Source organism: Aulostomus chinensis, chromosome 19 (assembly GCF_037954235.1).
Source record: "Aulostomus chinensis isolate RoL2024-O1b breed Wild chromosome 19, RoL_Achi_v1.0, whole genome shotgun sequence".
Classification (NCBI taxonomy): Eukaryota; Metazoa; Chordata; class Actinopteri; order Syngnathiformes; family Aulostomidae; genus Aulostomus; species Aulostomus chinensis.
Window position 1 is genome coordinate 12,918,240 of NC_141338.1, and position 14,283 is coordinate 12,932,522.

At 39.6% G+C, this 14,283-nt stretch overlaps 1 protein-coding gene across 5 annotated transcripts in view; it reads right to left on the reverse strand.

Annotated features, from left to right (window-relative positions):
• Nucleotides 1-14,283, reverse strand: part of rabgap1 (RAB GTPase activating protein 1) — an 80,736-nt gene that overhangs the window by 62,742 nt on the left and 3,711 nt on the right. Inside the window, exons 2-7 of one of the 5 annotated variants that reach the window (XM_086187093.1) lie at nt 8,010-8,067; nt 7,104-7,339; nt 2,414-2,443; nt 1,052-1,310; nt 601-814; nt 318-492 (exon numbers count right to left, since the gene is read on the reverse strand). In XM_086187093.1, coding sequence (XP_086043219.1) covers nt 318-492; nt 601-814; nt 1,052-1,310; nt 2,414-2,443; nt 7,104-7,256 — 831 coding nt within the window. In that variant the 5' untranslated portion in view covers nt 7,257-7,339; nt 8,010-8,067. Of the gene's footprint in view, nt 1-317; nt 493-600; nt 815-1,051; nt 1,311-2,413; nt 2,444-4,039; nt 4,109-7,103; nt 7,340-8,009; nt 8,068-14,283 lie in introns of those variants that run through there. The other 4 variants (XM_086187092.1, XM_086187095.1, XM_086187094.1 and 1 more) reach the window with 4 other exon arrangements.

The following is a 14,283-nucleotide window of genomic DNA, read 5'->3' on the forward strand; positions in this document are numbered from 1 at the left end:
ATTATGAGGACGCTCCCACACTGACACTGACCCTGTGGGACAGGCTGCAGGGAGATCAACAATTTAAGACAAGGTCAAACACAATGCTGCCAGAAACATGAGTGTATGCATGTGTATCTAATACAAAGTGAGAGGAAAAGAATGAAAAAAAAGTGTGAAAAAGAGAGAAAAAAGGGCCACAGAAAGTAAAGTGTTTAAAAGTTCACTATCTGATAAACTGTGACAATTCTTATAAAAAAAAAGATTTCATGAGTGCTGAACATATATAGTTTGTTATGCAGGTAAACAAATCATTCAAAACATGATGGAATCCTCACCGCTTCTTGGATTTGGCAGCGAAACACATGGATCCTGAAGATCTCAGCATTGTAGTGGCTCTCAGTGAACGCAAAGCAATCGCTCTCTGGTGTGCCATCGTGACCTCGCACGCAGAACAGAATTTTATAAATAGGGTAGTTGGCAATCTCTGTACTGCTGTTGGGGTCCAACAACCTGGTAAAATTTTAGACCAGATGTCATAGATGTACACACAGTTTGATACACTACAGAATTGGAACAAATTATCCTTATGTTGAACTCATCATCCCATGTTCCTCCTACCTTACAGTGCCTTCAGACACGCCTGGCACCGACAGTGTGACGTCCAAGGGGAGTTGGCACTGCCCTCTGAGGATACTCATCATACGGAGGGCCTCCACTTCACTGCGGGGGGCATTGACTGAGGCGCACCCAAGATATGTCAGCTGACTAAAGACAACGCTGTCCTCATCTGGAATGGGACTACTGGGACTGCCTTCTGATGATGATTCATCCGCTATAAATAGGCAATGGTTTGATTATTGTGTGAGCCCTCTTATACTCCAGCAGTTGTATATCAATGTTATTCTCCTCAAGAGAGTTAAGATGAATTTCCTGCTGTCAGGAAGAAATGAGGAGCAAATAGGGGGTAAGTAAAGTACAATAACTGTTTAAATGAAATGTAAGTACAAAAATGAATGTGATAGAAATGTCTGAGTAACATCTACAGTGATGAGGCATTGTGTGACTTCACCTCGATACGACCTCTCATTCAGCTCACTCTCCTGAGCTGTCTGAACTGGAAGTACCATCTCCACCTTGGGTGGATGTGCACTGAGCGGGTCAGAGCCTGGTGGCACGGGTGATGCAGTAGTGGGAAGAAGGCCATGGTTGCCCCCACCAAGGCTGTCCATTCCTGCATCTGGTCCAAGCCCCGTGTCAGCTACCGATGGGTCCATGAGGACGTCCTCTAACTCCCTCTGGAGCTGCTGCTCACTTCCATTCCCCACAATCTGACACAAAAAGGAGCAGAAGCGCACGCACGCACGCACGCACACACACACACACACACACACACACACACAGAAAGAGAAGCAGGAAGGAAAGGAAGCATAGAAACCAACCCATTTAGACTCAAATAGACTTTAAAACATATAAACACATTATACTACAGGACAAAATCCCTGTAGACACAACATATCAATGCTAAGCTAATCCTTCACCCTGCTGTAACATCCTGTGTTCTAACAATTCCTTCTAAATGACTGCAGTGTGTTTCAGGTGGAAAGATACTGTGCTTTCAGTTGAGAGTTAGAGATGTATGTTCATTAAATTTCATCCAACATTAGTGATTAGTTGGTCAGTTGTGTCAAACAATTTGAGAAGCTAAGTCATCACTAATTGAAAATGACCAAATAGCAAAGGGAGTGCAAGCTTAAGGCTGGAGAAGACGAGCCACAAGAGGAGGCAAAGCCCCTCCTGCAGCTGGAAGTTAGGTAAGAAATGGATAGCAGACTTGACCAGCAGAGGGCGGTGCTGTACAGATCAATGAGGGAGTAGAATAGTCTATGTAAGGATCAGAGTTGGATTTGACACAATGTGAGGCAGAGTTTTATGGTTAATTATTCAGGTCCAATTTTCCCAGTAGGTAGCCATAAATAATAACCACTCCTGCAAGGTTTATAGCAATTTGTTCAATGCTGTTTCAACTCAAGTGCTTGTCCAGAGAAGGATGGATACTGCATTTTAAACATCTGGTCATACTACTGTTTTAAAAAAAAAAAAGAAAAAGAAAAACTGTTCTGATGTAATTTTGTCACGTAGCAACAGTTATAATGGGCCTTTACAAGCAGAGCTAAAAGCCTGGGCAAAGTTTCAAGTACAACTACAAAACCACTACTACACATGACTATCACTACCATCGTCAAAACTGTGTTGCGAGGACTATGGTTGTCACTCAACAGCCAGTAAAAATATAGACAGCACAAATCACAAACAGAATCACCACGGGATCACATGACAGAAAGAGAGAAGAGAAAAAAGATAAACAGGCAATAAAACGAGAGAGAGGAGGACCAGGAGAAGGAAATCGAAGACAGCGAGAGAAGAGACTGACCTTAAAGCTGACCCCTTCCTCAGAAATCACCTGCATAACAAACAACAAGTTTAGACACACTGACTCCTCTCTGACTGGATGGGATGACTGGGAGGGGAATGTGCACAAAAGTGTGTGAGTTTAAACCATATCATGATATCTGGATGACCTGGTGTCAGTGAATGGTGTGATTTTGCAACTGATGTATAACAACTGCTCTTCTTCCCTCTGTTGAAGAGCAACAGCCATAACAGGCCCTTTTTAAAAAAACATATCCATAGCGCGCCGTATAAAACAAAAGCCCAAAGTGCCTTTGGGGTGTGTCTTGACTATCAGTTAAGCCAAGAATGCATAACATGAGCGCAAAGTAAGATGCAAAGTGATATGGCTGCTAAATGAGTAGGTGTGTTTTTAGTGTCATATCCCTTTAAAAGCCAATTTTGCCCGCACCTGGGAGCATTTTTATTTAATTGTGAGATCCAAGAAAACAACCTTTCTTGCTTCTCCATCTAAAAACATTTAATTCTGTTTCCCCTCAGGAGTTTCCTGTCAAGTTCATAGCTGCGGTTTTTAATTTTGCTGCTTCAGTGTCCTACAACATTTGCTGCAGTGATGTGACTGAGCAAAGAAAAGTTTCCAATTACTTAAAGCAGCCATTCTAAACTTTAAAGTAAATTGCAAATGAAGTAACAATACATCAACACAAAAAAACAATAAAGACATCTCTTGGAAAGCTCCTGAAAAGCCTATCCTGTGGGAGATTTAAATAATCAATGATGAAGTACTGCCGTGCCTTGCGCGTAATTGTGCACAGCGGCTCGAAATGAAGACAGACCCTTAAAGTTTCTGCGGCAGGAGGGAATCGCTGCAGGTTTTTCATAAATATGCACTGTAGTTTTAATATGATGAGTTTAAGACTCAGTGGTCAGACCAAATACAGGTGCAGCAGGAATCCACAGGTGCTCCCTAAGGAGGAGCAGGGGTGATGCACACAAAAGTAATCTTTAAAAATGTACTATTTTATTTGAGATATTTCATGTGTTTGTGTTGCTGTGCGTCCCTGTGTGTGTAACAAGCAGAATGCACATGTATCATGCACTGGCCGAAGCATTTTACTATCTCTTTAACTAGCAGGAAAATGTCTGCACCAATGTCTGAGCCCTCGAGTCACTTGTCCAATCCTGCCAAGCAGAGTGGACTCGCTAAAGAAACAAGCCAAGGAAATCCAGAAACTGCTCATACATGGCATTTTGCTCTCTTAGTTTGCCAGCTTTTCCTCTATTATGCACTGTTTTTTACCTTCGTAACAAAGTTAGAACACTCTTAGGAGCACTTCACGACAGTCCAGAGGGAGCAAATTCAATTACACCGTAGTGGCTTGACATCCAATCATTTGTGGGTAGCTAACAACAGGGAACATTTAAGAGGTTAGACTGACGATGCTAATTAAATGCTAACGCAATGTCGTTAAATCCTTTGCATCTATGCTTCTGCAAACAGTGAGGCGATACTAAAAAAGATTAGATAATTCCTTTGTTGTACTCTACGATCAAAAATGGAACCTGAGTAACTGATGCTATTCCTGAACTTCAACAGACTACATACTAGCCAGCATGATAGGAAATATCATATTCTCATATCTCTAACCTTAATAATTGACATAAAGGTGGCCTCTTCTTTGCAAATGTATACACCATACATGTTCTGTTGGCGCCATCTTTTGGTGTATTTCAAGCATCGACACAACGCCTTCCTTCTTCGAGAAAAAATAGGCACATTAAATATAACCAAGAAAAGAACACAATGTGAATGTGCAAGCCAGCTATTGAATTGAATTCAATCACAGGAAAAGTGCCAACTAAACTGAGAGTCACGTGGACAAAATATCGTTGAAGAGGAAGATGAGCGGAGGTAACCTGACGCCATGAGGGACACACACAGGATTGTGCCTGCTAGCTGCATTTCTTCCCTCAGACACACCCTAGTCACAAAACACCATTATTTTCCCTGACAATGACTTCAAGGCCCATGCAGCTGCATTGCTACACTGCCATGGTAAACTAATATCTGCTCAGTGAGTGCACACAGAAGCACTGGGCAACAGAGGCTATACTGCACATCAAACACATAACAGCACAGGCTTTATACCAAATAATATACGAATATAAGCATTAGATTCACAGCAGATGGTTGATGGTTTTTCAGTTTTAGTAGCATTCAACTGTATCAGCTGACTTCTCTTACACTTTTTGATTTGTAATTGCCTTTCTTTGTCCACTACCACACATTAACCTGGTAATACAGACAATTTTTTGTGGAAGAATTTATAAACATTCCTATATAAAAAAAAACAACTGCTGCTTGAGGCTTGAGAGAGATGAATAATATCTATTACTTCAGCAGAAAGCTCATATTGATTTCAGTTTTTTTACAATGATGTACATTTACAAACCAAGAATATAGGGGCTTCCTTACTATAGAGCCTCAGATCTTGATGTCACACAATATTTTCCCTCCATGTTGGAAGCTTTCTGTTGTTTTGCCGCAGTCAGTGCTTCATTCACATTAGCAGTTAAGTGCAAATTGCAGTTATTGGCAATTATAAACCAGACAACAGACGAGCAGACTAGAAAAGCTGCAACTATTTCACTATCAACTGCTACATATTCCTCTATCAACATTACATGAACAACATCTGAGTTAGAGGTGCACAATTTGAAAAAGAAATCCAACTGCAATTATTTTCACTGATATCGTGGTTGCAATATGATTTGCAATATTAGAGGTAAAGTTTATTTTTACATCATTGTTCTCATTTTAATTGAAAAAAAAACATTTCATTGACAATAGTGTGATTTTTGTGTGGATCTGTATCAATCTTATGTCTGTAGAATACACGGTTTAGGCAGGAGGTGTCTGTAGCGCCACCATATTTCATTTAAAGCAGCATTTTGACTCAACCAGATTTTTTTAAAACATTGCGACTCTTGCGATGTTAAATGTGCAGCAGGTTAATTTCAATTAATTGTGCAGCCCTTAATCTCAGTATATTTGTTTATGTGATTTTGAAAAAACACTGGTAAAAATCACATCTAACTTAAACCAGGGTTTGACTCCATATACCTTCATTCGACAAATAGTGTTACCGCTGTTAGTCAGCTTCATAACTTGCAGCTCCTGCACACATTCATTTAAGAACTAGACATGCAACTCCGCTGATTTATAGTTTCTGAACTGCTCAGCCATGTAAGCAATCCACACACAACAGGTACAAAACATCAGCACTGTTAAAGAGAGGCAGCAGGTCGGGATCACTGGTCCACTCTTCGTTTGTACTTTGCATGGAGACTCATCATCATCATCTAGCTTCCTTTACCAGTTTGTACCAGTATGCTCCCTTTTGCTTTTTGTCTCAGACTTGAAGGCAACGATAACAGTGCAGTGTTGTTTATTACACTGGCTTCCACTGAGGCCAACCAACATCCCATAATGCAATATGTCACTGGTACCCAAGCCCTAGAAGTATTACATAAAAGACAAACAGAGACGGTAAAAGATCAACCGTGAAAGGGAGGTGGGGTGAAAATGTGGAAGAACATGAAATGGTTAGCTTTAAGGTTAAAAAGTCTGCATGATTAAAAAAAGAGAGAAGAGCTTTTGATGCGTGAGTGATTTACACAGTCAGATAGGATCTGTATCAGCTGTCCTGGCCTTCTAGTTTAAGAGGTTACAACAAGGTCTGAAGTTAACTTTTTTACCAGCCAAATGTGTGGTAGATAAATGCACTAAAAATCTGAAATGATTATTTTTTTGGGAGTTCTGACGATTAGAATGTATAATTTTGCTTTGCCGTCATCTTAAAATACTAAAATGAGAAAAGAAAGTAATGACTGATAGATTACTTAAAAAAATTTTAAAAAATCAAGAAAACATTTTTAAACTTGGTCACGTTCCCAGCCTTTCAAGACTAGATTTCTGAGTTGAGACTGAGTGCACAATGAAATCTTTCCAGTTACAGCTGGAAAGTGTGGCAAAAGCTCAAACGGTCAAGTAGAAATAGTTCACCTCAATCCTTAGCATGAGATGATGTGAGGTGTCCTACTGGGTGAAAGCTGTAGATTTTTGTGTATCGGGATGAGACCGAGTTGTGTTGCAGGCATGTAAAGTCCTGTACAGGAGGATGATAGGGAGTGAGCAGGGTGCATAGCTTCAAAACTAGAATGAGGACTAGAACAGACCCTTTCACTGCTAAGATGTGGTGTTTCCAAATATCTGATTACAGCACTATTTGGTTCAAACATGTACCCATCCGCTGTTAGATTTTCCTCTGAGACTGACACACCAAACAGAAATCTACCAACATTTGGTACTTGGCGGGTGTTAATTTCAGACCCTGAGTTACAATGATGATAAATACAGCAAGAAAAGTTGAAGTGATCATCAAGATGTTTGGTAAATAATGATAAATGGCCTAAGTCCTGAAATATGCTCTGCTATGACTTATAGTGTCTTTACAGAAGATACTTATAGTTTTACAGTTCTACTATTCAATACAATAAGACATCTCAGCAAAGGAAATGGCCAGGAGGTTGACAACAAAATAAAAGACAGGGCAAGGGGAGCAGCACCTATTCTTTAACTTGAGTACAACTTTGAAGCCGCCCTTCTCTCCCTTACAGCTCCATCCATACGTTCCCCGGACCATCCTTACCTTCAATCCTGTCTTTTCGTCATCACTACCATTATTAGTGGAGGAGGGTGTCTCGTCCCCCAGCCGGGACACAAGGACAAAGTCCTCACTGTTGAGAGTGGACACTGAGTCTGAAGACACGCTAATCTTCCCCACCGAGCCCTTGTCATCCATGGCTGTCGCTCTTAAACTCAGCCACGTTGCTCATGAATGGAAGACAGGAGGAGGAAGAAGTGGGAGATGATGAGCAAAATCACCTAGAAAAGGAAAAAATAAATAAATAAATGAAGAAAAGAAGCAGGAAACAGTCATGATGTAATGAAAACCATGAGAAGCACCTTTTACAGTCACTGGAAACTAACCCTCTAAAACCTTTTATCATGTGGTTGAAAAGATCTCTTGAACATCCTAGGAAAACCAAGTGACAGCTTTACAAAACCCAGATTAAGTAAAAGAAAATGTTGGTAAGGTGAAGGGGACAAGAAAGCTGCCTGGCGCATGTGGAGCAGTTTTATCAATCTCAGCAGAATATGCAGAGATGTATTTTGCAACATAGCTCAATGCAATGAAAAGCCATGGTGATGCAAGAGTCATTCTAAAAAGGAAACATGCATATGAATGTACAGAGTTAAAGTCAGCGTCCTACAAACATTCGTCTATTCTGTGTCAGTATTCTCCCGTACAAAGATTCAATTGTGGCCCCCACCACCATCACATCTGCCATGTACACGCACACACGCGCCCTCTCTCTGTCACTCACTCTCTCACACTCACACTCACACACACACACACACACACACACACACGCACACACACACACACACACACACACACACACACACTCACACACACACACACACACACACAGAATAGAATGATGCTCTGGAGCTAAGATCCGGTAGGAAACACTGCACATCATTAACTCACCCCCTTCGCTCAGCTCTTCACTCCAGCTCCCTCCATCAATCCATCTATCATCTTTCCTCTGCAATAGTATTACAGATCAGCAATGTGTAAATGCAGACCAAGGTCACAAAATCTCAAAGTCATAATTATTTGCCAGGATGGTGAAGCTCACTGCAGCTGCAAGGTCAAAATTAGTTTCTTATCACATTTAGTGACAAAAGGAGGTGTAATGTAGATAGAACTGAGGTAAAAATTTGTTTTATGGGCTTCTTGGTGCTCCATCTTTACAGTTAAGAGCATGAGGTAACTATGGAAGGGTGGTGTGTTTGACACAGGAAGAGATGTGCAATACAACATTCTGGCAGAGGTTCAACAACAGACCATAACAGATTATTTCTGTCCAACACTTCTTGCACTCTTCCCTTTTATTCTCTCTCTCTTTTATTACTTTTTGCCCACCTCCAATCCTCTTTCTTTATTGCCCCCCACCTACAGTAACTCCTCTCTCCCCCTGCCCCTCCTTCTGTTTTCTCAAGGCTTTGGTTGCTGTTTCTCCTACTTTCCTCTCTTGTTAAACTCCCTGCCCTTCCTTTTCAAAGCAACACCAACAATGGAAAAGTAAAAAGTAAAAAAAAAAAAAAAAAAAAAAACAAGGTCTACAGTGGGAAAAGGTTAAAGCACTTTATAATGTGCATTACTTCTGATAACACTGTTATACTGACCTAAAATAACCCTAAGGGGCTATCTCTGTGTGACAAGCTTTATAACTTTTTTTTAACTGATATGAAAGTTATTATTAGGCTCCTCACAGGGCGTACATGAACTGACAGCCAGGGCTTGTCGTTTCTTTCCTATTTTGAAGTAAAATGAGAGAGTTGTTTTTCCAAAAGTTCTGGGTGATGATTGTACTGTAAAAGGGACATAGAATGACATGGAGGGTCACAGAGCACAATGAGCATAATTCATGAAATGTTCTAATACCCCACAAGACATTTTTCAGTTTGCAATTTAGTTTTTCAGACAGGAAGCAAAGCCTGATGGCAACTCAACTCCTTGCTCCTGACATCTATTGTAAACCTACTGAAACTGTCAATCACAGCGGCGTACCTGGCTCTGTCAGGCTTTGCTTCCTGTCTGTAAGATTTAACTGAAGGCTAAAATACCCTATCCTGTAAGAGAAGACTATCACTAATATGTGATAGTTATATTCACAGTTGTACTTTGATTCACTTGGTCAAAACCTCAAAATATTGTAAAAATAAGTTAATAAAATTATTAAATAAAAACTAATTTTTGTCTAAATTCACACTGACAACAAACATCCATGAGTATGAGAGGTAACTATGTTACTTTAACTTATCTGTGCACAGGGTACTGTCAGGATACAAACTGACCTTATGAATAATGACAAAGCGTTTGGCATTTTGTTTCACTGACATTTTTAAAGGTAATTACTAAAATGCATAAAAGAACACAAGCCCAACTCCCACTCCTCTGGATCAAAAATCCCAGCACTAACAAGCATACACGAAGAAAGCCTTTATTGGTATTGTGAAGGATATGAAATGTACACTTCATGTGACATATCCTCTATGCCACTGTTTCCCAATTTATTTGGCAACCCAAATAAAATCCTCTGCAGCTGCAACCCACCGGTGTGTCACGACAGAGTCTTTGAGAGAGGGAACTGTGGGCCACTGCAGGGCTGGTGTTGTCTAGCTCCAGGTCTCTCTACCACTGCCTTGGTCAGGGCCAAGCCAGACATATATTTGGACAGCTGTTGCTTTTAAATACCTCTATTTTAAAGAGAAATAATGGCATTATGTAAATGTTTCCATTTTGACGTTACCTTCATTTTTGTATAGGGTTTTGTATCATTTAAATAAAATTGTTGGGTTTAAAAGTTTGAAGCTGAGCTCCGTAGAAATTTAAAATATCTTTGATTAGAAGCATCTACACACCAGTACACAGGTGTTTCCACTTACTGCCTGATTAGGCCTCTTTGACTGACAGTTTTCTTTCAACTGATAATTTTACTGCCAAAACCTCACTGATAGAGCTGGTTATGATAAACTGTACAGGATTAAAATGATTGGATTTTAGTCAGACTACTGTATTGGCTCAACTGGTCTATCTTATTCTCTGCACTGACACTTATGCTGTATTTTACAGTCGAATTCCCATGTCATTATGCTGACGACTGAACAATTGCAAAACGGACAGATATACAGCCCATGCTAGCGGACCTGCAGCAGTTAAAATGTTTATAATGATGACACTGTCCAACAGAATCACCAGCTGTTTTAAAGCAGTAAACTCCAATAAAAAGAGTGTCTGATTGAGTAACAATCCACTAGAGACATTGGCATCACCTCATCTTTGTCAGGCTTTTAAACTTGAAGAGACGTTGCAGATGTTTACTCTACTTTTGGCTCAGAGAACTGCTTTTCCACTTTTAGCAAGCATGTCCTCTAAGTCATTCGCCTGCTTCAGATTTGGGGTTGTTGAACTTCTTCATGCTAAATGACACTTCCATCATAGTGGCTGAATAGAATTACAGAAGTCCTTTCTACTTAGAAAGCACAAACTGATGAAAAAAATATGATCTAAAAATGCAGCACAATCCTACACAGAGTCTCTCAGTATCATCCAATAAAGTTCCCTGTAACGCCTTCTTGTCACATAGTTAGATAACACCAATCAACTGTTGGGATGTTATGGGGAATAACTCTGCTAATAATAATGCACCATTGTTTCAAATCAAGCCGTTACACTGAAACCCAACACACACACACACACACACACACACGCGCGCGCGCATTTTCCTCTGGGATCTAATCTGAACCTATACACTGGATCACACATACTCCCGCACAAGCAGCTGTATCATGAATCCAAATAAGCACCAACTTACAAGCACACATCTTAGACTCTGGCAGCTCCAGCAGGGTTATAATGGCTGCCTTGTCACACTGCTTTCCTCCCCACAGACTCAGCAACAGCCCTCTGTCTGCTCTTGCCAAGCTACACTGGTTCTTATCAACCTTTTTATCCCTTTAGTACATCCAACAAGATGTAAAATCCAGACGGCTAACTGTTACGCTATGTAGATGACATTTAAGTTTCTTTCGTACCAGCATGTACAGAACACTGGAGCAGTATACAATCTTCATTTCATCTCACCATTTTTCCATAGGCACATTCCTGTTTCATAGTTCTCTACCTACCTCGTGTCTGTTTCACTTTTTTTAATCTTGTTATATAAAAGCTGAGTGCAACAAGGAGGGAGAGGAGAAGAGAGGAGAGGAGAGGAGAGAAGAGAAGAGGAGAGGAGAGGAGAGTTTCATCAGGTCAAAAACCACCTCTCTCTGGTCACATACACAAGCATATGTCTAACTGATGGTATTATGTTTGGGTAAACTCTAGATATGACTGTGTTTGCTCATCCAAAAGAGTTAGCTGAATTACAAGACAACTGTTGTGTATTCATCTTTTGGTGAAAGACAGAAAGTATCTTTTATTGACCGTGTTGGAATTTGATTTATTGCAGAAAATAAGCTCTGTGGCAAACAATACTTTATGACACTACCAGTTTCTGTTCAGAGAGATAATTAGGGCCCGACTGATATGGATTTTTTGAAGCCGATGCCGATGCCGATTATTGGAGGAAAAAAAATCTGATAATCGATTAATCTTTTTTTTGTTTATTAAATTTTAAAATTGTGTTGATTTAGGTTTATATATATATATATGTATATATATATATATATACACTTTTTTCATATATATATATATATATAGAACAAATGGCTGCTTTTGAGCCTTTCAGACTTCTACAAAGATGTATATTAGAGGCAGAAAATTCATTTTTAAATCCTTTTTATTGCTGAAGCAAGCAGCATATTAACACAATAACCATCCTTAACATAAGGCCAACAAAAATGAACCATTAGCTTTTTAAAATAATAATAATAACAACAATAATGTGCAAAACAGTAATTCTAACATCCAACTATTTTGTTCATCATGTCACATCTTTGAAAACAAACAATGAAAAAAACAACTGGAAAAGAATCAGGTATTTTGTGTGGGGCAAGAATTATAAGAACAAAATTAAAATATTCACAAGGCCCTACTGAAAGTCAAGGCACCGTTGGTGGTGGTGTTGTTTTTGTTTTGTTTTAAAATAAAGTGCAAACAATAAAGTTAACGTACAACTCTTTTGCTCATCTTACATCTTTGAAACAAACAATAAAAACAAACAACTGCAAAAGAATAAGGTAGTGTGGGGCAAGAATTATAACAACAAAATTAAAATATTCACAAGCCCTTTCCTTTCTAAGTGAAACCATGTCTTATTCCCTGCATTTTATTTCGCGATTATCGGCCAGTTTAAGCCGATTACTGATTATTCTCAAACGGGCTATAATCGGCCGATTTAATCGGTCGGCCGATAAATCGGTCGGGCCCTAAAGATAATCTTTGCAATTGAACACCCCTTTTATGATCTAATGTGGTGTAACATGACATCAATGTCACCACAACTAAAGCAGCATTCTATACCATCGTGCTCACAAGTGGAGGGAAAAAAAAACTGAGAGAGCTCACACACGGAAAAAAAGCAATGTAACAGTCGTGGCAGTCGTTAACTCTAATTCGTAAAACTCTGGTGGGATCTGGCTAGCCAGAGTTTCACTATATGACTTCACAGTAAATGCGGCTTTTCTGATGATTTTTTTGTCCTTTTTACTTGTTTTGCTTTGGTACCAAACTATTCCTCCTGATTCTTATTTAATATGTGTGTTTCTGTGTGTGTGCCAGCTGTCCTTACACCACAAGACTTGACAAGTAAACATCAGTTTACATCCGTGGTTCTCGGAGCTGATGTAACGAAACGCATTTTGATGAGAAATCTGAAATAACAGCTCGGAACTACTCACTTCAGACCTGCAATGGAGTAAAGGATGCATTTACTGTCTCTAACAGCTGCTTTAGTTTTGGTTAAACCCTTGGTTAGCAACTGCCGTGAATACATATAAACAGCATTGAAATTCACCACTGTGGTATTTACTGTCATAGAAGAAAACATTAAAATATCGTAAGCTTGTTTTATGTATATTATTTGCGGGTTTCTGACTTATTCCTACACCGCACTAATAAGATGCGCATTCAGATACCCAAGTAATAAAGCCAAGCTCTCAGTGCGATGTAGACGGAGTCGGTTATAGATCACGCAAAACAAAATTTCAGGACCAACAGGCTGAGAAGAGAAACTGAAAAAAAAAAAAGCACAGTGTCTGAATCTGTAACTAGCATATCTAATGTCAATCCATGTGTAAAAATGTGGAAACCTCCGCTGTCTTTTTTTATTTTCTCCTCACTGCTCTCCAGCTGAACGAGCTGTTCTGGGCTGCCAGCTGGGCCCTGCGTGCACCTCACAAGGGAGAGGAAGACACAGACAGAGAGCATTCAGCCTTGCAATACAGTCCCTTCCCACTCGCCTCACAGCAGTGATTTCAGTCAGGCATAGATAGATAACACAGAAAGAGAGGGGAGATAGACAGTCACAGAGACGAAAAAGAGAACCAAATGACTGAAAAACTGTGAGACGAGGTTAGTTAAAGGTGCTGTACAAAAGGAAACAAAAATGATAAAAAGAGAGATAAAAGAGAAGCACACGCACACAACCACAACCACACACACACACACAGTCCCTAATCCCAAACTGTTTGTATGGTGGAAGCATCCAAAACTCATCTCAAGTCAAATACACAAGGCTGCCACTTGTAAGGAATGAAACTTCTGAGCTCTCAACAACAAAACAATCTCACGTGACTGAAAACGGTGCAGGCCTGCGTTTGAGTCCTGAAATGGAGCACTGACTGTAACAAAGCCCTCCACTGTGAAGAACCCCATAGAACCTGTGTGTCTACACACATATCTATGTAGTAGTGATGTAGCTTTAGTTAGTTACCAGGACACACTACATTCTCAGAGATTCCAAAATGTATGTTCTTTTATACTATACTGTTTGTGCTTATTAATGTTGTTACTATAGCAATCAATCAAAGTTATTACATGAACACCTACAGATCAATATTGATATGGTCTATATTTTACAATTGACTTTTGCCAAAAGCTCATATTTATTAATGTTAACATAAGCTGTATAAAAATAAGTATAAATAATATTCACATTTGTACAAACTGGCAAATGCATCGAAACACTGGAATTGGAAAAGTAATGTTTTCTTTATTTCCAAAATATTTGTAAAGGCCAGTGAACCATATATTT